General features: G+C 46.6%; 1 protein-coding gene across 5 annotated transcripts; it reads left to right on the top strand.

Moving 5' to 3' along the window:
- Nucleotides 1-58: 58 nt before the first annotated feature.
- GDNF (glial cell derived neurotrophic factor) lies at nt 59-27,415 on the top strand. Of its 5 annotated transcripts, none has more exons than XM_030813785.1 (3): nt 59-587; nt 5,261-5,437; nt 23,926-27,415. In XM_030813785.1, the coding sequence occupies exons 2-3, from the start codon at nt 5,287-5,289 to the stop codon at nt 24,408-24,410; spliced, it is 636 nt and encodes a 211-aa protein (XP_030669645.1). In that variant the 5' UTR covers nt 59-587; nt 5,261-5,286; the 3' UTR covers nt 24,411-27,415. The 5 variants fall into 5 exon arrangements, with proteins under 5 accessions (XP_030669645.1, XP_030669646.1, XP_030669644.1 ...); XM_030813786.1 differs by lacking the exon at nt 59-587 and adding an exon at nt 4,258-4,450 and having other exon boundaries at nt 5,261-5,359; XM_030813784.1 differs by lacking the exon at nt 59-587 and adding an exon at nt 4,258-4,450.
- The last annotated feature ends 582 nt before the right edge of the window (nt 27,416-27,997 follow it).

Below are 27,997 nucleotides of genomic sequence, written 5' to 3'. Positions count from 1 at the left end.
CTCCCCTCCCCCACCCCGGCCCCCGGCCCCCCAGCCCGGGCTCTAGAAGACCAGCCTGCGCTCCTGGCGCCCTCATGTCTTCACGGGACTCCCCGCGCCGGTTGACGTGGTGTCTCGTTCGGATCTCCAGGCAAGACTTCAGCTCCGGCAGCAGCATCAGACAAGCCAGTCTCGTGCTCCCAGGCAGTGCGCCCAGAGGAGGCGCAGAGCGCGGCAGCAGCCGCTGAGCCGCCCGCAGCGCCCCGGGCCGGCGCAGCCCCAGCCAAGAGCGCGGCGCGCGCAGCCCTGTCAGCCCCCCACCCAAAGCAGCGGCGGCTGCTCGGACCTCGGCTTCTGGGGGTGCGGGGGCCCGGCGGGAGAGTTGCCGGCAGCCCTCGCCCTGTTCGCGGCGGCGGCGGCGGGAGTCTTGGCCGCCGCCTCCAGCGCGCCCTTGCTGCCCCGCGCGACCCCAGGATTGCGAACTCTTGCCCCTGACCTGTTGGGCGGGGCTCCGCGCTCCAGCCATCAGCCCGGATGGGTCTCCTGGCTGGGACTTGGGACACCTGGAGTTAATGTCCAACCTGGGGTCTGCGGAGACCCGATCCGAGGTAAGTGAGGGAGCGGGCCGGGGAGGAGGGAGCGGGTGGTGCCTGCGTCGCGGGCGGGTGCGGCTGGCTGAAGGGCGACCTAGTCAGAGGGGTGCGTCTGGACCCCGGGGCAAGCGGTGAGAGTAGAAAGTGGAAAGACTAGAGGGAGCCTAAGCTATGCGAGGAGGAGAAAAGTAGAACCGGAGAGAGGCCGGCCTTTCAGAGGGGCATGTTGCCTTTTCCACGTGGGCAGAGATCTGTGGAGCTCCAGATGCGCCTGAACCCGGAATGCCCAAGAGGGGCAGTTTCCTTCCCCGACTCGGCGAGGCGCTCTTCCGTCAAGTCACAGAACGATTCAGGGCTTGGGTCATCTTCGAACCCACCGCCGTCGAAATGTGCCCTCTCTGGACGTGCAGAGATACTGTCATTGCCAAGAGTGCAACTTACTATTGAGCTTGTTTTGATCTGTGCCAAGGAAAAGCGCAGGCCGGGGGGAGGGGCTGCTGCAAAGGTGATGAGAACCTAAAAATGGAGGGCTCACCTCCTCCGTGCGAGGTCTGGCAAAGCTACATTCCTCACCCGGCTGCCTGCACGTTCCTAACGCCCTCCACCCCAACTAAACATCCCCGTCGAGGTTAGGAGAGGGACTTTCTTGCCAGTCCTGGATTCAAATCTCTGTCTCGAACATATTCTTGAGACTCCACTAGGCCATTGAGGTTATTATTTTAATGACCCCTTTTTCTCCTGTACGCTGTGCCGCCTTCCAATAACACCCCACCACCACTGCCACTACTTTACAACACCTCGAGGCTAACTCCGCGCTGGTGGTTTGTTTCCTGCCCGAACGAAGAAAAACGAACCCTCCTCGGGCTGGAAACGGACTTTCGCGGGTTCCAGCCAGCCTCCTGGGGCCCAGCTAGTTTCGGCTTTGGTAGAATCCGCCGCCAGGACCGATGTGCGCGCCCCCGGGGGGCTTACCCATCCCAGAGCTCGCGACGCTTCTGCTCATAGGCGGGGACAAAGGCAACTCTTCCGGCCCCTGCTGCGGAGATGTTAGAACGCGCTCGACTCTTGCTCAGTATTTGGAATATATGCTTAGGTATTTCAAGGAAGAGATGTTTCTTCCAATCTCACTCACCCAGTCCCGCAAAGCCGTCAAAGCCGGCCTCGACCAAACTCTTACTGTTTCACTGCGCCTTCGCTTTGGCAGGGAAGGTGGCGCCTTTTCAACAAGTAACAAGTGTCCGATCTCTGGGAAGTCCGCCGTGTCCCAAGCTCTCTGCCGCTAGCAATTCGGGTGCTCTCGGGCCTAGAAACCGGCCCTTTAAACAGTCAGACCCCCTTCCCAGTTTGCCTGCGAGAGGTGTCCCAAATTCTTTTTCCTTCCCTCATCTTGGGCCCCGCAGTTATGGGGGGTTAAGGGGAGAATAAGTCCTCTGTCAGTCAAGAACATGAAGCATAGTTAAGAAAAGCAATAGATCTTCCAGCAATTTCTGCCTCTACCTCCCCCCGCCAAAAAAAAAAAAAACCTCGAGTTTATAGCAAACCCGTCTCCCCGCCCCACCGCCTCCTTTTTCTCTCTCTGAGACCTGGATCTTGAAGGCAAAGCCCAAACAAACCTCCCAGCCTGCCAGGCACAAGAAGGTGCGGGGGCACTGAGACGGCGGGAGCGCTGCCTCCTGCGAAGCTGTCATGGTGACGCGGGGAAGGGGTGGGGGATGGTCTGAAAGCAGGTTGCCAAGAAACCCGCTCAGGTGAAGTGGGGAGAGGAAAATCAGTGAGAATGGAGGGTTGGGAGCCTGAAAAGCAGAGATGCTGGTAAGGACCTCCACAAGTTCCCGGGCTAATCGGATTTCGGGAGGCTCGTAGAGGGAGTGATGGTTCTCCCGTTTTATAACTAAAATGATAACGCAGCCTCCGGGCCTCGTGGGCGCGACACGGCTCAGACGGTTTCTGGTGCCCCCTGCTGCCGGGAACTCAGAAGTGCCTCGCGGCGAGCGGCTGCTTCTGTGGCTTTCCTGGGCGTGCTTGCCTCCCCAGGCCTGGGGACCCACCAGGTGCCGGCGCCCACGGCCTGCTGCTTTTGCCCTGCCGGGGCGTGGTGGTCCCGGACCCAGAAGGGGACCAGCTTGCCAGGCACTAGAAATGGTGCGGGGTCACCTGGCAGAGCAGAGCCCCTGTCACTTCAGGAGCAGAGCTTGGTTCTCGCACGTGGCGGCGCGTGAAGCAGTTTGCACTGCGGGCAAAGGCCCATGGTTGAGGAGAAACGCGTCGGGCAGATGTAGATGTGTTTTGGGAAAGCGATAGAGAGACAAACCGAGAAGCCGAGGGGTGGAGCCTACACGGACTCTGAGAAAAACGTCCTAATAGACGCTGTGTGTGCCGAGTCCCCCAACCTCCCCCCTTTTCCCCCGCCCAGCAAATACCGGGAACGAAAGAGCCCCTCGGACTGGAGCCGGTCCTGGCGGCGCTCAGAGGGAAGAATGCGCCCTCCCTGTCCCGGGGGAAGAGGGGAGCTCGATCGGGGCGCTGGCGGCGCTCGGCCGAGGGCGGGAACCGCAGCCGGGAGCCTCCTCTGGCGAGGCGGGGAGTTTTCCACTGTGAGTCTTTTGCCAGCTTCGCCACACTTCTAATTGAGGATCTCCACGTCCAATTTAAAAAGCCCTCCGTCGGCCAACCAGGAAAAAAGGGAAAACCCTCTTAAGATGGTAGGGAAATCTAGTGCCTCTGTGACTTCCTGCTGGCGGGCACCGCGATTTGGAATGGCGCATTAACCCCGCGCCTCCATGCTCCTCCGGTCCGACCGCCAGCCATTTCGCACGCACCCGGGAGCTGGCACCGGCGGGGGGCTTGTTGGGGGAGGCTCGCGTTCCCCAGGTCCTAGCTGCCAAAGTACCTTTCTGGGCTCATTTTGCACGGCCTGGTGCAGTTTTCCTGTGTTTGCACGTCGCGACCCAGAACCTAGCTTTTTCCTGAGTTTGCAAACCAGCCCGCGAGGCAAGAGGCGCTCGGTGCTGCAGGTCACTACGAGTTTCTAGTCCCTATACCCTCTCGAGCCCAACAGCTGCATAGCGAACAAACAGACGCTCAGGGGATGGAAAATGCATTCGTCTCTGCCGAGGTGGGAGGTGGCAGCCGAATTAAAGGCTTCCCCGTGTTGCCTACACCGGGACAGGGACTGGGGTTCCGGGTAGAGATGAGGACTGGAACCCTGGAATGGAGGCGGGGGTGCCTGTGAACTAATGGCTAGGAAAGGCACTGAGGTTTTTGCATTAACCTGGTTTTTGCATTTCCCTCACGCATGGGAAAAAAAATCGAGTTTTTCCTAAGAATCCGTTTTATGGAGCCGGTCGAGGGGATAGGATAATCGACTGCATGAATCTCGCAGATTCCGCATGAGGAGATTCTCTCTAGGTCACTAGTCCCCTGGAGACTGGAACCCTGGGATTAGGAAGGCACTAGATAACACTGCACCCCAAGATGCCTCGGTTCTTCCTCATCTCCTCATTGGTTGGAACTCGCCCCCAAATTTACAGCCCCTTTTTCTAACCCACCCCCAGCTGCGTGGCCCTCCTTTGTAGGGGTGTGAGGATTGAGAAGCCAAACAGAGCCCACCTCGGGCTGAAAAGAGCTGCTGAACCCCCTACTCTGCGCCGTACCACGGTCTAGGCCTTCCAGTGCCAGAGCACCTCCAAAGCGTCCGAGACTGGGTACAGTCGTCCAGGCGTGACGGGGGCGCGGGGAGCCAGCGACTCCTCTGGGAGGGGAAGGGATTAGGGCCAGAATCTCTCAAAGGTGCAAAATCCAATCAAGAGAGGGTTTTCGGGTATACCACGGAGGATTAAAACTTTCAAGGCAAATGCAGTCTTTGCCTAACAGCAATGGTAAAGCATTTACTGAGCTCTTACTACATGTTCGGCTAGAGTTTTTCATGCGTGATTTAATGTTCATAACTTTAAGAGGTGGGACGAGTATTTTAAATCGAATCGGTGCTTCGGGAAATTAAGTAACTTAACCCAGATATCCCATACAGGCCAAAAGTCTCCAAGTCCCTGCTAACTTCTTGCCCTGGCAACAGAATACCTATTTAGGTGGGAAGAATGAGGTGTGGGCGGCAGGCGGGGTGAGTGGTGACCCCGAGCCTGCGCTCGACTAGCCAGAAGCCTGTTCGGGACCCGAGGCAGGGGAATGCGCTTGATTTTATTCCCAAAGAGAAAGACCGGTCCTTGCTTTGGCCGAGGGCTGGTTCCGGGGCCTATAGGAGCTGCCGGGACAAGAACGGGAGGTCTCTGGTTGGGGTGGAGGACGCAGGGTGGGAACTACCCGATTGCCCCCCAGGAATGGGGGATGTTGCGCACCTGTAGAGGGGACTGAACAGGAATCGTGGTGGTGGGGATGGGAAGTTAACTGGAGGGGATAGCAGCCCTGCTCGAAACTGACCCCTAAGACCGGGTGGTGGAGAAGGGCAGCTGCAACCTGAACCAGGAGTGCGAGCTGCTCCTGGGGCGCACTGAGGAGGAAGAAGCGAACTGGGGACTTGCAAGGAGGGCAGGAGTGCCCGAGGAGCCGCTGGCCTGCAGCGGTGCCGGAGGAGGGCGGTGACGAGGTTGGAGAGGGGCGCAGGGACCCGCGGGGAGCCCAGGCTTAACGTGCATTCTGCGGTTCTCTCCCCCACCTCCCGCCTGCCCGCGCAGGTGCCGCCGCCGGACGGGACTTTAAGATGAAGTTATGGGATGTCGTGGCTGTCTGCCTGGTGCTGCTCCACACCGCGTCCGCCTTCCCGCTGCCCGCCGGTAAGAGGCCTCCCGAGGCGCCCGCCGAAGACCGCTCCCTCGGCCGCCGCCGCGCGCCCTTCGCGCTGAGCAGTGACTGTAAGAACCGTTCCCTCCCCACCGGGGGGCCGCCGGCGGCCCCCCTCGCACCCCCACCCGCAGCCAGCCCCGCATGTACCCCAAGCCAGCCTGATGATGGCTGTGTGGCCTACCGACCCGTGGGCAAGGGGTACGGGTGCTGAAGCCCCAGGGGTGCCTGGCTGCCCACTGCTGCCCGCACACCTTGCCCGAAAGTGACACGCGCTGGTTTGCCCAGCACAGAGAGGATGGAATTTTTATGCTGCTCCTTTAGCATTCTGATGAACAAATATCCTCCCCACCAGCACCACCACCTCAGAAACACACACACAGCTGTCCCCTTTTCTGTTCCCTCATCTATACACACTCCCAGTTTTTCTTTGCTTCCAAAGCCCTTTATCTGTGTGTCTGTGCCTGGCTGTGCTTAATTCTGAAAACTATTGCACTTTCATCCTAAACTGTGCCTGCAAGGCGAGAGGCCGGCTTTTCACAAAAGCAAGCCAGAGGCAGAGAAAACACAGAAGGGCCTCCATTTCCAGAACAAGCGTCTGGGTAATGTCAAATCTGTTCAGAAAAGTTCCTCTGTTCAGAAAAGTTCCGGTTCTAGAAAGACTTAACCATAAATAGTGCTGGCTGGGACTAGGGACAAAGACTGTAGCTCACTCCACGTGTGACAGTGCTAACTCTTGAGAAAAAAAACCCAGGTTATTCTTATTAGAAAATAAGTCTGTGATTTACCTCTCAAAAATTAACATGTTTTAGAAGCAAGTCAATCAGGGCATATCAGCTGTGATGTGATCTCGCTTTCCCTCCACTCCTCAGAAGCTTGTTGCATGAAGTGAGAGAGGCTACATTACATGTGATAGAGGCTGTTGCAGAGGCATAATGTCAACAAAGGTAGCAATAGAAAATTTCACACAACCCCGAAATAAAGCAGGAATGAGCTGTATGTAACTAGGATACCACCCTGGCTACTCTTCCCTCCCTAACCCCACCCCCAGAATTATCCCTCTAGTAACTTTGCGCTTGAAACTTACTATGGTCATAACCACAGTAGTAGTCCTGCAATAGTCAGCTGTGCGCTGAGTCCCCCAAACCCAATGGCCTTGGCTAGGAAAAAATCCAGTAAATGCAATATGCTTATTTTATGCTTAATTATAGCAACAAAAGCACCTTCTTCCACAAGTCCCAAGAAAGATAGAAAGTGGATTTTTTTATAAGGCAAATTAAGACTTCAAAAGGAAGTTAGGGAACATAGTTAATCCTTTGAAACTAAAGTACCTGTTCCAAGAGTGTCTGTCAATTAACTGTATAAACCTACTTTAAAGGCTTTTATTTCCATCACAAATTTAGTGTATATAAATGTTTCTCCAACAGAAACTTAAAAATGCCCCTTAGTACCGGGTCTTCCAAAACTGGCTATTCATTCACTCAAACGGTCTGGACAAGAGGGACAGGAACACAGTGGCAGATAATAGTTCTCTAACCCAGACGTTGCCAAGAGAAAAATGACTGTGCCTGATTATAAAACTGATTAATTCATGGAGGTTTAATTGCCATATTAGTGCCCTGTTTAACTAGGTTCATTTAATTCTGGCTCAGACTCCTGGCTCTGCTTTCAACTAACTCTGTGACTTTCGGGCAAGTTACTTTAGAGTTCAATGAATAGTCTGTAACTGTACCATAAAGAGAGGCCTTTCTACTCCACAATGCCAGTGGCTATGAGATTGGCCCCTTGGCCTTTATGCTTGTCCTAAAGTCCTTTGGGAATAATCTCCTAAGAAGAGATTGGAGTCACCTGGGGAACTTTAAAGACTACTGATGCTAGGTCTCACCCCAGGAGATTCTGATTTACTTGGTTTGGGGTGTGGCCCAGGCACCTGAGTTTTTAGGTGTTCCCCAGATGAGTCTAATGTGCAACTAGACTTGAACCACCATGGCTTGATAATACCCACGAAAATCTTTGGCTCATGTAAGGTACAAATAGTCACAAAGTAAGCGAGTTAGCACAGATTGCAGGGACAAGGGCATGTTGTAGGGAAGAGGGATTGCTTCCCTTTTCCAAAATTGATGCTGTGTCATCAGTGAACAAGATTCTCACTACTCTATTTACATTTGAACAGCAAAACCCACCCCATTGTGTTTTGTCTATGGGAAGACCCAATAGATCCCAGAGGAAACCTGAAAAAGAAACGTTCCCAAAGAGAAACTGAGCTGCATTCTAAGCCAAACTGACTTCTTTCCAGATATGTTTGATTCGGTAGCAAGCTGTCAAGTGCAGGGAAAGCAAAATAATGACAGTATGCAGACTTTGAACACTCAACCAGTGTCAACACGCCTCTGTCACAGTGCTGACATTTATATCCTGCACTGTACACGGTGTAACTGGTTAAGGCTTATGTAGAAAAACATTAAGTCACCACATTTCATTTAAAAATAGAAAGTATCATAAATTCTGATTCCTCTAGTTCCATCCAAATACTTGTAAGTTAATGATTGAGCAAAAGAGCTTTCATGCCACATTAACGTCATTCTGTGCTTTTCACAGGAGGACCAGAATATTCACAGTTTGCACACTCACCTTTAAGATTGCATGTGTTCCGCTGGTTCCAATGTAAATAAAACATCCAGAATTCTATTCCTAGTATGACCTCAGTGTGAGATAACCAAATGGAATTCATAATTGGCCAACGGGCTTGCCTAGAGGCTGGCTGTAAAGTAAATGGCCCAGGGCTGCCTCCTATAGCAACTTCTAGCCTGTCTAAACTCAAGGACTTGTGATTTGACTTTTGGGGTACCCAAGACTTTTCTCTTTGGCTAGCTTTGTTTGTTTATTTTGCTTTTTGCCAGTATTTTCCCAGTATTTTGCTTTTTGCCAGTTTCCAAAGGACAATTAGAGCAGGCATGAGGAATCTGCAAGTTGAAACTTGCAAATGTCATAGCATTTTCGAGCTGAAAGGAAACCCCTCTAGTCCTGAAACCTAAAGAGGCAAAGCAACTCATCTATAATGCGCCACAGTTCCATGATCACAGGAGGCAGGTCTGAAGCTGGGACCAGAGTTTCCCCCAAACTACTGAAATGTACTTTATATGGGAAGGGGAAGATACTTTATATGGGAGGAAGGTCTTGAACTAATGATTTAGACCATCGTGCACAAGGTTGTCTGAATTTATTGAAGGTTAGTTCATCATAGTCATATTCCCTATCTCAACTCTAAATGTATTTAATAAGTAAGAGCATAAAATGCATGTGGTTTTAAAAATTTGCATCTAAATGCACATATACATTCACCAAATAGTTACATGTATGCCTGTCTGTGCCAGGCACTGTCCTAAGTGCTAGGGATACCTTGATACACCTAATAAACAAAAGTCGCTGCCCTCATGGAGCATAGCTTCTAGTAAATGTACATGTGTGGTGGTATGAAAAAATCAACGTGAAAGAACCTCAGTCCAATAAGGGCTGAATTTTTTGTGCCACTGGAAACCAACTAAAATGACACTGAGCATCGTTAAGTTGTAATTACAAGTAATTCCTAATTTAGTATAATATAATGGGATTATATTCTACCAGTTTGGTAGCAGTTCACAAAATTTCCTATGGAAACAATTTTTTAAATTAAGCTATCAAGTTTTCAGGCTAGCCCACAAAAACCTATGTAAACCACGATATAACTGAACTGTCACTCACAATATTACTAAGTGAGAATCTCTGCCCTGGGGGGCACATCCCATAATCTGCAAAAGGAGGGCACAGAACAAGAAACCAGGGAGGCTTCAGCAAGCAAGAGCTCAAGGTAACACATTCAGACCAGGCTAGGATTTGGACCCCAGCCTTGCCACTTAACTGAGATGTTGAGCTGTTACTTAACATCCCTTAAGCTTCGTTTTTTCTTCCCTGTAAAATAGGTGTAAGAGTAAAGCTGTCTCATGGGTTGATGTGGGGGTTAACTTAGATACTGCTTTGTAAAGCCTCTGCTCCATAAATAGGGATCATAGTTGTCATTTGCCACCCTCCTACTTGCAATGGCCCCTCCTGGGGCACCCAGTGAATTCCCTTCTTCCGCTACGACATCTGCCAGGATGCTGCTCTAAATAGTGGGATTTCAGCAGCACAACAGAGTACGGGGAGTGAGAGAAATGCAGGCCTTGTGGGCAGGCTATTTTGGGCCCCACTGTTGGTTGGTCAGCACATAGGCAGGCCAGGCTTGCCTGGGATTCTGCCCCTGGGTCAGCTGCCCCTGGCTCTTCCCAGGTTTCACAGCTCCGTCCCTTCCCCAGTTTCCAAGCCCACATATTTCCAGTGGAATTTTTCTCACCAAACTCCCATGGTTATGTTAGGGAGACCTCTTCCCTCATGGGAAGGAGGGAGCCAAGGCAGGGTAGGATCTTTCTATGTAAGTGACAAGAGGGTTGTGGGTTGGAGGCTACCTGTATGGAGATGGAGCGTATCTTTGTAAATGATCCCAGCTGGACATTTAATTTAAGAAGTTTCATAACCCTAGCAAAAAAACTTAGTAAACTGTGAGACCACCTCTATAGAGCTAAGGAAGCTTCTAGTGCAACAAGCTGGGTAAAGTTAAGCTTTCAAATCTAATGTTATGAAATACAGAATTTAGAATAAACAAACGCCATCTATCTATTGTGTCTTATTGCTTAGGGACTGCATGAATGAACAATACTTTAACAAAGTAACTACCTAAGCTGGAAAGGAGCTCTGCCACTTGGGATGGGTATCTTGGAATCAAGAAACTGCACATCAGACTCTTGTAGGAGGCACTGATTCTTTACTTGAGATCTGAGACCAACATTCTCATTCTGGCCCATCTGGAAACCCATTTCAAACTGTTACTGCTTAGAGAAATCTATTTAAGGCTTAAATTGATTTGGCCAATCTTAGGACCTTAGGCTGACCCAGGGCGTAAGCAATGTACTCAGCAGGTTCTTCTTCAACAGATATAAAAATTAAAGCTCCCTGATATTTTCCCCTCCTAACATCTCTTTGATCTTTGTTTATTTAACACTCATGGACCATAGCACCTTCATTTGATTAAAATACTTGTTTTTTAGTTAATTACTTGAGCTCAATCAGGAAACAAATATTAAATATCTTTCATGTACTGGGTGCCATGCGGCCTCAAAAAGGCTAAATTTATAAATAAAGTTGCTTGTGATCTAGCTGTAAACTATTGCTAGGTGGATGGGCATATGGCTGGATGGATGAATAGAATGTCAGTCAGATAGATATGTCTATTGTGTAGGGTTTAGGTGAGCTGTATGCGTGTGTGGTAAAAATTCCTAGCAGTGAGATCACTGGGATTTGGGGATCATAGCAGGGACGACTTCAGGGAAGAGGGAGGATTTGACCTGGTACTTGAAAGATGGGTGTTTGGAAGGGAAGGGAAAAGGAAAGGGGGACATTCCATACAATACAAATTTGTGACCATGATGTGGGGAAGGGACAGTGGAACAAAGAGGAGGACAGACCAGTCTCCAAGTTCTAGAAAGAGGTGCTAAGAAGTGGTGGGAAATTGAAGATGTCTTGACAGGTGATACCAGATTGTGTGATACTATAAAATTCAGGAAAGGTGTTTGCTCTGTTTTTGATAGCAGAGGGGCACCCATGGAGCAGGCAGGTGACTGCAAGGCGGGATCTTGCTTCAAAGCTGTCTTGCAGCAGAAGTTACCTAAATACCCAGACTGCTTTTGAGTGGGGCCTATGCCATAAGCATGTCTTTTATTTTGAGGTGTTGTGCTTTTATTTTTAAAAATCTTCTAGACATAGGCACAATTGAACCAAACTATTAGCCCCAAGTAAGTGAATAGCTGCAAATAAACACTTAATATTACAGTTAATGACCTAGCACCTTTTAACTATCCACATGCTGAACACAGTTCTTGTCCTGAAATCAAGTAAGTTTGAGCTCTACAATACAAGAGGAAATATTATTATCCCCATTTTACAGGTGAAGAAAGGAGACCTAGAGAGTTGTTCCAGGTCACAGACCTAGTAAGTGGTGAAGCCAGAATTTAAACCTCAGTATGTTGGTCCGAAAGCCCATATTTCTTGACTTTACACAGACTGTGCGTGCGTATTAGTGGATTAAGAAAATACAGACATTTGGCTTGCTTAAAAATGCACTCACTAACCCTGAAACACAGATTTCCAGGAAAATTAAGCAAGCAAAGAGAAAGGAGAAGCAGAGACTATCAAATTTCCTTTTGGCCCTTTAAAAATTTCCATTTGGGCTTAAGCCAGTATTACTAATGACTACTTCAAAGTCCAGATCAGGATGTTTTTAAGAAGAGAAACATGAATTTCTCTAAGTATTCCTATAATATTGATGCTTTTTGCAATGAGAGAAGGCTCCCTAACTCTTTGCAACAAAGCAAGGTCTCCTCAAGTGCTTGGTAGGCAGACAGCATTCGGGAGGCCTTGTGGGAGACTCTGGTTCTCAGATCTCTCCCGTTCTGCCCAGCGAGGGGATGGCATCCATATGGAAACCTAGTGTGACTGCATGACTGCCAGAGCGATGGCCTCAGTGGGAATAGGAGTATGTGTAAGCAGACTTGGGTCGCCACTGGGAAACAATTGGTTAGCTCAGTAGAGGCAAAACCCACTTTTGCATAACTTTAATAACATAATTGAAGTAGAAAAGCATGGCTTTAAAATAATATGGCCTTCCAACTTTTTTTGCCTGCAGACCTGCAAATAAGAATGTTGAAAAATTATTACCTACTTTGAAGCTTTCTAAAATTTTTCCTCATAGGTTTAAATAGTTACACCAGATGTCATTTCTAGCCCTTTCAGGAACTGTATATATGCTTTAAATATTCTTTTGGTAAAACTTTGCACCTGCATATGTAGTTTATTCAGTTCATGGAAAATGATCAAACTAATCAGCCCAAATCAATTGGCTTCTTGGTCAGAAAAGGTCTGACTTCATTTTCAATTCAAATGTACATGTTAATGTACACCCCATGACAACTGTCACACTTCTGGTTCCCAATTGTAAGGTAAAGAGATGGATAGGTGAACAGTCAGACAAGCAAAGAAAGCACTGAGCCTTCCCAAGGGGCCTGGCCAGGAGGAAATATGGAGCAACTTGCTTCAGGATTTCTTGGTTTATTCACAAAGTTATCTCCCTTTGCAAGTGTTTGTAGTACAGTGAACACCCATACATCCTTCACTAAGATTAACCTCTTTTTTAGCATTTGGCCTCGTTTTTTTCTGAACCATTTAAGAATTTGTTGCAAACATCAGAATGTTAAATATTTCAGTATGTACCTTCTAAGAACAAGGACAATGTCTTATATAGCCACAATTCAGTTATCAGTCTCAGGAAATTTAACATGAATATAATACTGTTATCCAATAGATAGTCTGTGTTCATATGTCCCCAGTTGTACCAATTATGTCCTTTATGTTTTTGTTTTTTTTTTAAACCCAGGACCATAAATTGCATTTGACTGTCTGGTATCTTTATACTTCCTTAATCTAAAATGATTCCCAAGTCTTTTTTTCCCCATGACATTGACATTTGTGAAAACTCTGGGCTCTTTTGCCAGCTGTTTCCCAGAACCACCCTTCAGTTTGGATCTGTCTGATTATTTCCACATGATTAGATGTAGGTAAACATCCTTGGAATATCATGTTCATGGCACTGTGTCCTCACATCAGGAAGCACCCAATATCAGTTTGTCCCAAGGAGCCATTCATGCATGAATGCCTTTGTATGGCACCTGAAGGTGTTTATCCCTGGGACAGGCCTCACAATAGAATGGCTAAATAGGTGAGAAGCACACCATCTCTCAGTAAGGACAAAGGGGGATTGGAAAACGGGACGTGGGCAAGCAGAACCACAGCAGGAGCATCCGCAGTCAGACCAGACGTTTTAGGACACGGCACATGTGGAAATTGAGGAAATGGACATGGATTCCCTTTCAACCACCCATAGGCACTGCAGAAAGTCTTCATGTGCCCCCAGAGGGCCAGGTGCCTCAGTTTGAAGACACTGCTCTAAGCCATAGTGGACACAAAGATATCCCTCATGAGCTCCGGGGTCTGCTGATATTTGCATGTTTAGTTGTCAGGCATTTTGAGGAACACGGAAGAGCTCACACAGCCTCCCAAGACGGGCCTGTGCCTTGTGCCCAGAACCCACCAGGCTCCAGGCCCTGCACAGACGTCTCTCCCTGTAGAACATGCTAGACTAAGTAGGGACCAGTGTCTGGATCCCCTTTTGGGCAATCTTGCTTTGTCTAGAGACTATAGAGTTGGCTTTGCACTGCTGCCTTCTGTGCAAATATTGCTGAAGGAGGATCCCAGATGTCATAACCAGATTGGCCTACATTAGGCACCATTTGTGAAATACTTTCTGTGGACCAGGAACTGAGCTGAAATCTTTTCTTATGTTATCATATTAATTTTGACCTGAAGGTAAAGGTGTGACTAGCCCCATTTGAAAGATGGGGAAATTGAGGCTTACAGGGTTAGCAGCTTAGCCAGGGTCTGGACACAGGGCAGCCTGAGTCCAGCACTCACACTTGTCACCACTGCACAAGATCACTTCCTGCCAGCCCACCACACTCAGATGTCACTCTTCTGACTGCATCAAAAAGTCATCAAGGAAAAAAAATCAGGGAATGGGTTTGGCAGGTAAAGTTGTTTTAGAATGATAACCATATCTCATTACCTGAAGAGTCTTTGAGATTCCCGTAAATTCACTCACTGGGGGTAGAAATTCCCTACTCATATCTGACCACAGGAATCTACCAAACAAATTCAAATGATAAAGCAGATTTCTTTCATCTTCTCTTAGTCCCTCCTTCTTGTTCAAATCACTGAGACCCTTACATGCCTTTTACCTACTGCTCAGTGGGTCCCCTGGGAAGAGCCGAGGGATGCTGAGTGCAGAATCCTGCAGGGTCCTGCAGCCTCTCAGGCTGGGGGCAGGGCTTCGCTGAAAGAAGAAAGGAGAGACTCCGCTTCCCCCACAACCACCTGCCTCTGATAACACCACAGGGATGATTTGCCCTAGTGGCTTTTTGTGCACTTAATTTTCCTGCGTAACTTCCTCACCCTTCCCTGTTAAGTTTTTTATAAGGGCAGTAGCAGAGCTCCTGGTGTGTGCTCGTTAGCTTGGGGTGTTTATTACTGACTCTGGAGTGCTTTTAGCTCACACCAGGTGTTCATGGATTAGCTAACAAATGAACACCCTGTTGGGTGTTTTCCTGACTTAAAAGCTGAAGAATGGACACTTTCCACCCAGGGGGACCGTGCTGTATTACTGTAAAATTATTAGCATAACTGTAATAAAAGCATGGACCACATACATAGAAATCAGAGCAAGGCGATCAGAACCTGAGTAACAAAGGAATCTACTGTCTGTCTCTCCCTGAGTGGGGTTTTCTGGCTATTTGTATTGATGGAGTAATTTTCAGTCCATTTATTACAAATTTTCTTAGTTGAGTTGTAGGATAACAGTTTAGGATATAGCACAACTAGTATGTGCAATGTCATTCAGAGTGGGTGGAGATGGTAAATAAGATAGCAATTTGATGGGCAAAGTGGCTTTTCAAAGTACACCCATAGCTCCTTTTTCTATATTCTAAAGTGTTTTGCATTCCGGTTGGTCTTTTTCTTCTGCCTTGAGAGAATCCAGAAATGCTTTTTTAAAACAACAAAACACTGGTGTTTTTACAATGCAAATACTTTTCAAATAAATCAATGTCATGCCTTACTGTCAACAAACCACTGGTCCTGAAGAGAACCTACTGGTAGCTCTGGAAATGGTCACAATGACTTAGTAAATTGCCTCAGCTGGTAATTGTTTTTAGGAAAATAGATGCTGTAGACACTTCTGAAAGTTAACCCAACAGCAGCCTATGATCAGGACGGTCTACCAAACACTAGATGAATTCCGTGTCCAAAATAGGAAAGCACGGAAGGTCATTACATAATGTAAGATGCATCAGCATTCAGTGCTTACTGATCTATGGGCCTTTTTAAAAAAGTAGTTCAAATACATGGCAAAGTCATCACTTTGAAATAGGAGCAGATAACAAAACTTTACAGAAGTTTTTCAGAGAACTGGAACATTCTCATGAACTCACATTTAGAGTCCATTCTCATGGACTGCACATTTTAGAGGTTCCTGAAGGTCAAATAAGAACAAGAGTTGACAGCCCAGAAATCGACTTCAAGGACAAGCTGCTTGACTCTCCCGATCCATTTTGTACCACTTGCAGTGGGCAATTCTAGCCTTGGAGTCATAAGCTGGGTATGACCTAAGCATACTTGAAGCAGCAAAAACAGAAATGAATAAAATTGAGATTCGAAGAAAATGGTAAATTGAGTGTTTGACTTTTGGGTGATGGAGACTGAAGGAATTGTAGCGTGAGGCTGTAGTGTGTCCTCTCAGGGGCCATGGGGCCCATCTCTATTTTTACAGATGGAAACTGACATTTAAGAATGCCTTACAGTAGAATCTGGATGCTTTCAGATGCAGATACAGGGTCCTTTCTACACATCTTTTACCTCTCTTAAATAGGGCACAGGAAGATGACTTGATGATTTAAGAGAAGACTGATGACGATCATTTCAAATGTAGCCGAGACATTGAGCCAAGAGGTAAACTGAAGAGGTCGGGCAATGCGGAGTTCTAAAATACCTCCTGTGGGGTTTTGTGGGGCCCCGATGGTACTGGCTGAGCTGAATGCTGCTGGGGCGTCAGCCAGAGGTGGTCTACTCCCTGGCAGAGGTGAATGAAAATCCCGTGTCTGGCCACACGTTCCAGCCAAGACTTAAACTCTCCACACTTCAGCATTTTGGAGCTGGAAAGGGCCCCGGAGAGCACTGAGTTGACCTCCGAAGGGTTAAGTGACTACTTCCAAGGTCACGCGGCTGGTCAGGGACTGACCCAAGACTGGAATCCGGGCCTCTCTTGTCTCCAACTCTGCAGCAAGAGCCTGGTCATTTGGTGCCAGCGTGAGTTGGAGGAGCTTCCGGAGATGGGGCCTCTCTGTCTGGATCTGCTGCCGTGCTGGCTGCGGCTTTTCCGGTTTTAACTGGGAAATCGCCAGAGCTGTCTTAGCATGATATGCCAGAACCAGGACACAGGAGAGATGCCCCTGAGTAGCATGGCTTTTCCTTTTTTGGAGACAATTTACTGTATTCTGTGGCCCATGGCAGCCTAACTTTAGGATCTACTTAGCGTACCTGAGTTCATACTGAATTTTTCAACAGAATGTATGTTTCTCACCTCCTGTGCTGACTTTGGTAAACGTGTACAGGTGAAACCAGCATGTCTTGCTTTTGTCTCAGAGTAAATTCCCATCTGCCACAAGACTTGAAGCGCTCAGTGGTAGTAGAGTTTTTACTTTAAAACAAAAAGACAACAAGTCTGAGCTTTGAAACTGAACCACCAAGTCCACATTTATTAGTCCTATGGACTTCACCAAATATTTGTCTTCTCTGAGTCTCAGCTTCCCGAGCTGTAAAATGGAGATAGTATTCAATTTATCCTTGAAGGGAGGTTGTCAGGTTTAAAGTTAACGTTGTGTGAAAGTAGGCAGTATTCCACCTTTATACTGGTAATGGTTTTCAAGTGCTTCGAGGAAGCTCTTATCTAAGTTATAGCCTGACGAAATTTTGTAATGCAAGAAGTTTTACAAGTTAAACTCAGCCATGTAGTTCTTGTAATGATATTCCAATATTAGTGGAAGAAAATCATGTTTGTATCATATAGAAAGATAAAGTTAACTTATTCCAAAACAATGGCATTCGTTGGGACTCTTCTTGAGAGGTTGTATCAATTTTAAGTTGATCTTTTCTTTTCGTATAAGTATGTATGTGTGTGTCTCTGTGTGTAGACACATATGTATGCATGCATGTGTATATGTATGTGTTTATAGATAGAGAGATATCTCTATATTTTTCAGATACTTGGCCTATAGAGTAATTTGCATTTTACCTGCAATATAGGTAGGCAAAGAATACCAGATTAAATGTCTCCCACCATTAGGGGGTTTTCCATTTTCCTCCTGTCTGAAGACAGCCTTTCATTGGAAGCTCTACATGTCAGGATGGATGGCACCGCACCTCGGCCTCATCCTCAGCATCCTGCCCCATCCCAAAACTGAGCCCCACCATCTGGGCACTGGTTCCTGATGTATCTCTCACTTGTGTGGCCTTGGCTCAGGCAGCAGCTCATCCCTATGAGTCCCATTAGCCCTCACCCTTCCAGGCACAGAAGCTGGACACTTTCTAGTGAAGTAGCAAGGCTGTTCTCACCACAGCAAGAAACCCCTGAGCCTTCTCTCTGGGGCCCCTGCATCAGCCAAGCCTGGCTCATGCAGATCTCAAGCCTGGCCTGGAAGACGTCTCCTGAACAGGACCACTGCGGGTACTGAGGTCAGGCCCCCTCTCTCCTGGGTCCCTCTGAGCCTCAAAGACCTTCCCTCCGCCTTCTGGATAAGGAGTTGTGTCCTCACCACTTTGTCCCTCATAGACAACTTTGTGCCACCTCCCTCTCAGGCCCACAGGTTGGGGACTTAGGATGACTTAGAATGAAAGTCAGCTTAGAATCCCTGCCTTGCCAGGCTGAGGAGGGGACAACCAGCTACAAGTATAAAAATGACCCTTTGATTAAAATATAGTTAACCTCTACTGTTTTTAGACAAATCTGGCATTTTAGGAAAGACTTTGTCCACTATTGCCAGCTTAACCAATATAATGTTTTGGCTTATGTAATTTTGAGTTCAGCTATTACAGGGAGGACTTGGAGCCCTCACCATTGTTCCTATTAAAACTCAGTTGACTTTACAAAATAGTCACTATCTCAGTCCTTTGTTCCTGAGATGACATTACTATTTTTTCCCCTATAATCGAGGGCAGCAAAGTCTTTGCAGTGAACTGTTTGTTCCCAGAGTTGTGCCCCAGTACAAGGTTTCATTTGTTTAAGTAACACTATTTATACAAAGAACATATCAAAGTTAAAATATTTTAAGTAGAATAACACCAAAATATTTGGTTGCACTCTGAAGGACAGCTTAAGTGCATTTGAGCATTTTGGATTTCCAAAAACTTTATCTTTTAGATGGACATGTTTTCCAAGATAGATCTTCCAAGCAGGTCTGGGAAATGAGCAAATATATGACCTATTTTTTTTTTTAATGATGCTCCTCTTTTGTGGTTTGCAAGTATTTCACTATTAAAGTTAATAAATGAGGGTAATTTGCATATCTGACATTCTGCCAAGCCTTTTATAGGATGAAGACAGAGATGCACCAGTAAGTCTTAATTTAGGTAACGAATCCAAACCCAGACCCCTCTTCTTTTCCCTCAGCTCAGTGAATTCCTGGAAAATGGAGGCAGCTGCGGGCATCTCAGCTCAACACCAGGAGTTTCTTGTCTTGGCTGGGTGAGAGGCCTCTGCAGAAGAATTAAGGACAGGCTTAGTGAGGCTGCCCAGCACCCTCTGCAGAGGAATATGGCTCCTAATGCCCCCAAGTGCCTCACATCGATAAATTGAGGCTGGCTCTAAGAATGAACTCATTTAGTTGGAACATGCAGGCCTATTTGCCCTGTGGTTTGAAAAATACAATGTTGCCCTTTCCTGGCTTCCAGAATTCATATCCATGTAAATTTTTCAGCAAAAATATTTGTTGGTTCTTCTATTTTTCATGACGACGAAGGAAAAAAAAACCTTCAGCTTAGTAAGAGTTGCATATGGCCTGAAGTTTGGGCTTAAATAATATTTCCACATTAGCAACAAAGTGTGAAGGAGATTTTCCATCAAAGGAAGGAATTTTCATAAGCCACATGCCAGGAAGCCTTTTTTTAAAAAATAAATAAATAATAGGCTTAATTTTTTAGAGCAGTTTTAGGTTCACAGCAAAATTGAAAGGGAGGCAGAGAGTTCCCATATACTCCCTACCCCTACACATGCATAGCCTCCTCCACTGTCAACATCTCCCACCAGAATGTTACATTTATTAGAGTTGATGAACCTACATTGACAATCATTATCACTCAAAGTCCATAGTTGACATTGGGGTTCACTCTTGGTGCTATACATGCCATGGGTTTGGACAAATTTGCTATGACGTGTATTCACTATTTACCTGAAATTCAAATACAGCCAGGCTTTCTGTATTTTACCTGGCAAACAAAGCCTGTGACAAAGCCATGCAGTCAAAATGTCTTAAAAAGGGAAGAAAAATGTTTTTCAAGATCTTCCAAGTATCAAGGGCTAAAAAAGAACACTGTAAGTGCTGATTCAAATCCTTATTATTATAACTCTAGTAATAAAAAATTATGTAACATATAGATTAATGAGTGTCTAAACCAGCATAATTTAAACTTCTGTGACTCTAATATTTTCCTATTAGCTTATATTAAAATTTTATTAATGTTTTACCCTCATTTCTGATTAATCTTCAGTTGATTGTTAGCTGAACTTAACTTTCTATATGCCCAGGTTCCTAAATTAATGACCTACTTAGAATTCTTGAACAGAGCCTATGATGTGCGTCCTTTTGTAAAACAGAGTCTCTTTTTTTTAATTTGAAGACTCTTCTGTATTTTGATTAATCACTCCTAATATATCTGTTTTATAAGTTCTGATTTATATACAAGCATGTTTTTTTTGAAACTGGGCACATCTGTATTTATTTCCTCTTTAACAGCTTATTATTGAAAGAAATCACCAATAGCTAACGCAGCTCATTTTTTTAAGTCAATTGTTTCTGTCAATCAAAGTGATTTAAAGTTGTTGTTTTGTTTTGTTTTGAAAGAAAACTTCCTAAAGGAAGTTCAGTGAAAAGCAGTACAAAGGAAAGGACAAATTAAGAGCACTCTTGGCCGGGCACAGTGGCTCACTCCTGTAATCCCAGCACTTTGGGAGGCTGAGGCGGACGGATCACCTGAGATCGGAGTTCAAGACTAGCCTGGCCAACATGGTGAAATCCCATCTCTACTAAAAATACAAAAATTAGCCGGGCGTGGTGGCAGGCACCTGTAATTGCAGGTACTCGGGAGGCTGAGGCAGGAGAATCACTTGAACCCGGGAATTGGAGGTTGCAGTGAGCCGAGACCATGCCATTGCACTCCAGCCTGGGGGACAAGAGCGAAACTCCGTCTCAAAACAAAAAAAAAAGAAAGAAAGAAAAAAGAAAAAAAGAAAAGAGTGCTCTCCCAGGCCCCCATAAGAAAGCATTACTTAGGGAGCAGAGAGCTTTGGGAGACCCAGGGGAAGTGGGTGCTGAGAGTTAATGCTGCTGCTGCAAAGCTGCAGAAAGCCGAGGAGGAAAGGCGGTTTTGGAGACAGTTCTTCAGCTCTCTGGCGGGCAATGACTGTGCCACTCAGGGCAGAGTGGCTTTCCTGAGTAATGTGGGCTGTTTATTTTGGAGCATTTCATTTCATAATGATGCAGTTTTCAGCTGAAGTCCCAGTGTCCCCTTGAAAAATTAAGAACTCTCTTTCACCCTAGTAAAATGACCCGACTCATTCAGCCAGCAGTTACCGTAGGCCTCCACAGCCTACTCAAGCACTTGGAGATCCATCAGTGAACAAGCAGAACAGAGTTCCTGCCTCTTGGAGTTGACATTCTTTTAGAGAAGACAGATTATAAATAACAACCCGAAGAAATCAGTTAGATGATGTGTTAGAATGTAGCAAGAATTACGGTGGAGGGGGAGGTGCAGGGCAGGGGTATCTGGATTAGGGGTTGGGGAGGAATCTTGTTTTAAGTAGGGAGGTCAGGTGGGACTTTCGGATGGTGACATTTGAGCAGAGACTTGAAGGAGATGTGGGAGTAGCCACAGGGTGGGAGACATTTAATCTGGTATTTTTTGCCTACCTATATTGCACGTAAAATGCAAATTGCTCTATAGGCCAAGGGTCCAGGCAGAGAGGGGACAGCCAGCACAAAGGCCCTGAGTTCCTGACTGTTTAAGCTATAGTTCTCGAGGGATGATGTTGCCCCTAGGGGACATTTGCAATATCCAGAGATATTGCATGACTAGGATGGGGGATGCTATGGGCCTTGTATTAGTCCATTTTCTTACTGCTATGAAGAAATACCTGAGACTGGGTAATTTATAAAGGAAAGAGGTTTCATGGACTCACAGTTCCACATGGCTGGAGAGGCCTCACAATCATGGCAGAAGGCAAAAGAGGAGCAAAGTCACATCTCACATGGTGGCAGGCAAGAGGGCATGGGCAGGCAGGGGAACTGCACTTTATAAAACCATCAGATCTCATGAGACTTATTCACTATTACCAGAATAGCACAGGAAAAACCTGCCCCCGCGATTCAATTACCTCTCACTGGGCCCCCTCCCACAACATGTGGGGATTGTGGGAGCTAAAATTCAAGATGATATTTGGGTGGGGACACAGCCATACTATATCAGGCCTCTCCTGGGTGGAAGCCAGGGATGCTGCCAAACATCCTACAGTGCACAGGACAGCCTCCCACAATGAAGAATGACCCAGCCGAAAAGGTCAGTGGTACTGACACTAAGCCCCGTGTTTGAGGAATGGTAAGGAAGCCAGGGTAGCTAGATGGGAGGGAATAAGAGGAGAAACAAGAGAGGAGGTCAGAGGTAATAAAGGCTGGAGGAGAGGGGCAGCCAGGTCAGGCAGGGCCTCTAGGGCCACTGTGGATTTGGGCTTTTTCTCCAAGAGTAACAGAGAGCCATTGGAAGGTTTTGAGCAGAGGAGGTTATGTTCTGCGTTTAAAGTATCCCTCTGGGTGCTGGGTAGAAAATAGATCGAAGGTGGGTAAGGGTAGAATGAGGGAGCCCCGTTCAGGGGCCACTGCGGTTATCCAGGCAAGAGGCGACAGGGCTTCAGCCAGTGTGGAAACAGCTTTGTGACTTCCGTGCAGCTGATCCAGCCAATGCTAAATTTCAGATAGCAGCTAGGCATGCTAAGGATTCCAATCACCAGTCTTTTCATTATTATATATCATATGTTTTATATATTACACACACACACACACACACACACACACACACACACACACACACACACTACACACACATGGTTAAGTTGCTTTTGCTAGATTTTGTTCTCCAGGAAGGGATACCTGATATATTTTAACAATTAAATAGGTTAGGTTTATGACAAAACAATTTGACGTGGGTTAGACATAATGTAATCTTTCTATGCTTTAACACAATCTTGGCAAAAAACATTTACTCTTGCTGACAACTCTTCTGTGGTTTTTTTCTCTAAGCCACTTATAATCCTAAACATACTAAACGACCTGAAAAATGAGGTAAGGGGGACATAAGAGGCCTAATACCTAAGAAACAGGTGTTTGAATTGTTTTTCCCCCATTTAGAAATTTATTACATTGTTCCATTAGTTACTTTTCTCTGCTTACTTAATCCGCCAAAGCAAACGCTGAAATCCGGCAGAAAGCACCAAGAGACTGCTGATTTATACTTTCACCAAAGGTCTCAGACATCGTAGTGTCCCCGCATCCTTCCTCCATGTGATCTCCCTAATGAGCCTCTTGTCCTGCTTGCAGCCAGACAGTGGGAGCCATGTGACAGCCTGCAGCTGAGGCTGGACCTGACTCTTGGGGGCAGGGCTGCTTCTATGCATGAACAGCATCTCATTTCATTTATTGCTATGATACATAAATGCCATTTTACTCTATCACTGGACTTTTTTGTTAAAGTCATGCTGTTCAAAAGAAGCGGTAAATTAGTCTCTTTGTTAGTAAAATATAAACTGTTTTCCTGTTCCTTAATGATTTTCAAGGAAGTTTTAAACTATAGTTGCATTCCTGAGCTCTTCATTTGTTCTGTCAGAATGGCTCTTGTCCCACTCAGCCACACAGAATCAAAGCAAGTTTCAGGGACGAGCACTCAGTATTCCAGATAAAGGTAGCCATATTGGAAGACCTCAGTTTTTTCACCCTCTAAGACGGTGTCTCTCAAAGTTTAGTGCGTGGATCTTTGGTGCGTGGATCTTTTACATTAGAATTCCTTGGGGCTTGTTAGAAATGCAGATTCCTTGGCCCCTCCCCAGACCAAATGACTCATCGTCTCCAAGGGTAGGGCCAAGAATCTGCGTGGTAGTCAATATCCAGGGTATTTTCCTGCATACTCACATGTGAGAACCCCTACTCTAGGTTGTGTGACTAGGCAGGAAAAATGCCCCTAGAAGATTGGCCAGCTCACAGCAAGCTCTGCATGGACTAGTTAAAAATGGTGGATGTTATTCAAATGAAAACTACGCTTCTAAGGATTTGTTTTCTTTGAGAAAGTATGTCACCACCACATTAGTCTCCTCTTCCAACTAAATCATCTTTCTTCTGTGCATTTTTGCCTCTGTTCTTGGGGATTACTGTGGTCCCATAGCTTAACCGGCTGATAGTTTTGCTGTGGGTCCAATTTTTGCTGACTTTAGGGTGGCACTTTGATCTTGAAGACGGCTTGAAATGATCATTTTGTCTCATGTGCCATTTTCTCTTTTCTTTTTGAACAGCAAATATGCCAGAGGATTATCCTGATCAGTTTGATGATGTCATGGATTTTATTCAAGCCACCATTAAAAGACTGAAAAGGTCACCAGATAAACAAATGGCAGTGTTTCCTAGAAGAGAGCGGAATCGGCAGGCTGCAGCTGCCAACCCAGAGAATTCCAGAGGAAAAGGTCGGAGAAACCAGAGGGGCAAAAACCGGGGTTGTGTCTTAACTGCAATACATTTAAATGTCACTGACTTGGGTCTGGGCTATGAAACCAAGGAGGAACTGATTTTTAGGTACTGCAGCGGCTCTTGCGATGCAGCTGAGACAACGTACGACAAAATATTGAAAAACTTATCCAGAAATAGAAGGCTGGTGACTGACAAAGTAGGGCAGGCATGTTGCAGACCCATCGCCTTTGATGATGACCTGTCATTTTTAGATGATAACCTGGTTTACCATATTCTAAGAAAGCATTCCGCTAAAAGGTGTGGATGTATCTGACTCCGGCTCCAGAGACTGCTGTGTATTGCATTCCTGCTACAGTGCAAAGAAAGGGACCAAGGTTCCCAGGAAATGTTTGCCCAGAATGGAAGATGAGGACCAAGGAGGCGGAGGAGGAGGAGGAAGAAGAAGAAGAGGAGGAGGAGGAGGAAGAAGAAGAAGAGGAGGAGGAGGAGGAGGAGGAGGAAGGCAGCCATCATGGGAGCCTGGTAGAGGGAGATCCAGCTACAGACAACTGGACAGGAGAGAGAGAAAACAGCCCTCTGGATTCTCCAGGATGGCAGCCGATGTCACTAGAAGCTCAGGGCTGATGTTCCTGGTTGGCTATTGCCACCGTTTCAGCTGATACAGTCCACCATCACTGATTACCGGCATGGTTGCGGATGCACTTGAACCAGACCAGTGTATCTCCTGTGATTTGTTTTCATGTGTCTGAAGACACCAGGGAAACAGAGATCCTGGTGTTGTTCCTTGTCATTACGTTTTACTGCTGAAAGTAAGAGGTTTATTTTTCTGTCACTCAGTGGAGACATACCCTGGAAAGGAGAGGGAAAAGAAAAGCAAAGATACAAGAGATAATCACCTTTGCATTTGAAAGTTGAGGCCCGAGGTTTACTACAACCAGCATTTTTGCCAACGGTTGGTGATTGATTTCCATCACGGTGTGTCGGGTGGGAAGAAGTTGGCTAGGAACCAAAAAGGCTGTGCTCATGATCAAACACAAACCTGAAGGTATTGCCTTTATGTCCTTGGAAACAAGAAACGAGTTGTGGTTGTCACCAGCATTCTTGTAGGAGAGAATCGGGGAAGGCCCCGAACTGCCCCCGGGCAGGGAGAGCCCCTCGGGCCTGTTGGTTTACAGAGAGACAGATGTTACATACCCAGCTCCATTGATGCATGGTCACCAGTGACCAGCGAAGCTACTCGATGCAATGCATCTCTTTCAGATACAGAAATATAGAGAAGATATTTATTGAGATTTAAGTTATTGTTATTTATTACCGTTCACTAATGAGTTTCTCTTTTTTCCCTTATTTATTAAAGTTTCTTTTCAAAGGTGCCAAAGTATATGTGCTCGCAAAATGCAAAGAAAGCTGACAAAAGGAAATTTGAATTGGGAACAAGGGTCCATGCTTTTCAAAGTATTAAAAAGTTTTTTGCTAGGCAAAAATCACTTACTTTACCTTTTTAAGAAAATTTCTCATTAATTTCCCCCAGATTTCAGCATTTTTCCCAGTTTTTATTTGTGGAGCATCTCAGGCAAGCCCCCTTTCCTGGAGCAGCGTGCAGAGACCACTGGCACTTGACTTTATTTCTTCCTTGCTCCGTTGCTGAACAGAAACGTCATGGGCTCCACTTCCTGTTGTATTTAAGCTCTTAGCCCCCTCCACGTATACCTATCTGTACTATGCATAACCATATGTAGAAAAGGTTCAGTTCCTTTTAGTAGGTAGTCCTGGATTTAATGCTGACCTAAAAGTAATGTCAACAATGCTGTCAGGTAGCTACCATTTTACCGACTCCCTCCATCCCTGCCCACCCACCGCCCTCCCGAGAATATGCTGGCTGCCCAGTGCAGCCCAGGAGACAGAGGGACCTTCCAGAGGTAGGGTCTGCCAGGTCCTATACAACCCCTGGGCTGTCACCGGGGGTCAACAGCTGCTGCTCCTATATACCCAAACACCTGACAGCTCCCTGGGGAGCAGATGGCTGAGAAGGGTGCTGAGGAAGCCATATTTGGGCCAGCCACAGCCACACACACGGAGCCTCATACTTAAGAGTGTGCTGCCTTTAAATGAAGGCGGTCGGGGCCAGTGCAGTGGCTCACAGCCATAATCCCAACAATTTGGAAAGCCAAGGTGGGAGGATCTCTTGAACCCAGGAGTTTGAGACCAGCTTGGGCAACATAGGGAGACCCTGTCTCTACAGAAACTTTAAAAATTAGGCAGGCGTAATGGTGCACACCTGTGGCCCCAGCTACTCAGGAGGCTGAAGAAGGAGGATCAGTTGAGTCCAGAAGGTTGAGGCTGCAGTGAGCTGTGATCAAGCCACTGCACTCCAGCCTAAGTGACAGTGCGGTACCCTGTCTAAAAAAAAGAAAAAAAAAAAAAAGAGATTGGAGCGGAAGGAAGCATAGGGTGGGAACAGCCACCTCCTCCATGCCCTAGATTGTGAATTTATCAGGCAGTCAACACATGTGTGACACACTGGGCCCTGTAATACAGCTTGTTACACATTTCATAAAAGGGATTTTCATCAAGGAGATAATCTATTACTACCTTAGTGGCTATTAGTCATAAAACTATGACAGATTTAGCAATTAAATGAAATACTGGCCTCCATCAGGTAATCATGTCAGTTTTACAAAGTAACAAGAAGCAGCAGTTATCAGACGTCCGACCCCCTTCCCCCAAAATACCCAAATTCTTCATGGTTCTGCCCTTCTCTGTCCTTTCTGCTCTCCTTGCCTACCTGGGAAATGGAGGAAAGGCCTTCCCTCTCACGCTCTCTTGGGATCTTGCTGAGAATTCAGACTGCTCAAAACAGTGACAAACCCCAGCCATCCAGTCATTCGTGGAGCACAATTTGGATGTGGCCCCAGGGGCATCTGTCCCATTCAGAGAACCCTGGCAGGTGCGATGGCCACTGTTCCCAGGCTTCAACCTCAGTGACCCCCCCAACAGCTCCCCATGGAAAGTCCCTGCCCAAAAAAGCTGTAGGATCCAATGGGTGTCGATAGCTCGTTCCCGGCATCACCTACACACCACCAGCAGGTTTTAATGGAAGCAAGTTGCTCCACCAAATCCACAAAAGGGTAAAGTTTGTGATTTTTCTTTATCATTGCGATCACCATCTGATACAGTAAGGAGTGCACTTGTTTGGAAGTTCTGACTTCTCTGATCTGTCTCGGTCGTTTGTGTTATACAACCAAAGTTCTCTACAGACTTTATTTTTGTACAATATCATTTTGTAACTTTTTACAAATAAAAACTCATTTCTATTGCCCTCTGTACTTCTGTACTTCCTTGCATGCACTGGGCCAGGCAGCCATCCACAGGTATTTATTAGGAATCACCCCCTTCTTACCACACAGCCCACTGGATGGTCAGTGGCCTTGCCTATCAACTCCCAGCAACCAATCACCACTCGGGAGGGAAAAAAACTTGCAAAATGGTTTCTTATTCATTCAACAAACCCTTGTGGTGTGCCTACACTGTGCCAGGACTGTTCCTGGCACCAGGGCTCTAATGGTGACCAAAGCAAAAACCTCTGCCCTCCTGGAGTTATTTTATTTGCGGGGAGACAGACAACATTCAAAAAAGTAAAATATGTAGTGATCCATGTGTTGAGAAACGCTAAAGGAATACAAACAGGATCCTATAATATAGACACTAACAGGGGAGTTTGCTTCAATTAGAAATGACGTTAAGACCAAAGTTAAGAAACAGTGCCAACAGATCAGGAGCATCCCAGGCAGAGGAAGCAGCTTGTATGAAACCGAGTCACGTCACAGACTGCCTTGTGACTATCAAAAGGCGGCCTTGCATGGTGCTCTATGGCTCTTCTGCATAGCCCCAGCCTGGGCT

The sequence above is a fragment of the Nomascus leucogenys genome, chromosome 6 (assembly GCF_006542625.1).
Source record: "Nomascus leucogenys isolate Asia chromosome 6, Asia_NLE_v1, whole genome shotgun sequence".
In the NCBI taxonomy this organism is placed as follows: domain Eukaryota; kingdom Metazoa; phylum Chordata; class Mammalia; order Primates; family Hylobatidae; genus Nomascus; species Nomascus leucogenys.
Note: the sequence above shows the minus strand (reverse complement) of the source record. Positions and strands in the feature narration are given on the sequence as shown.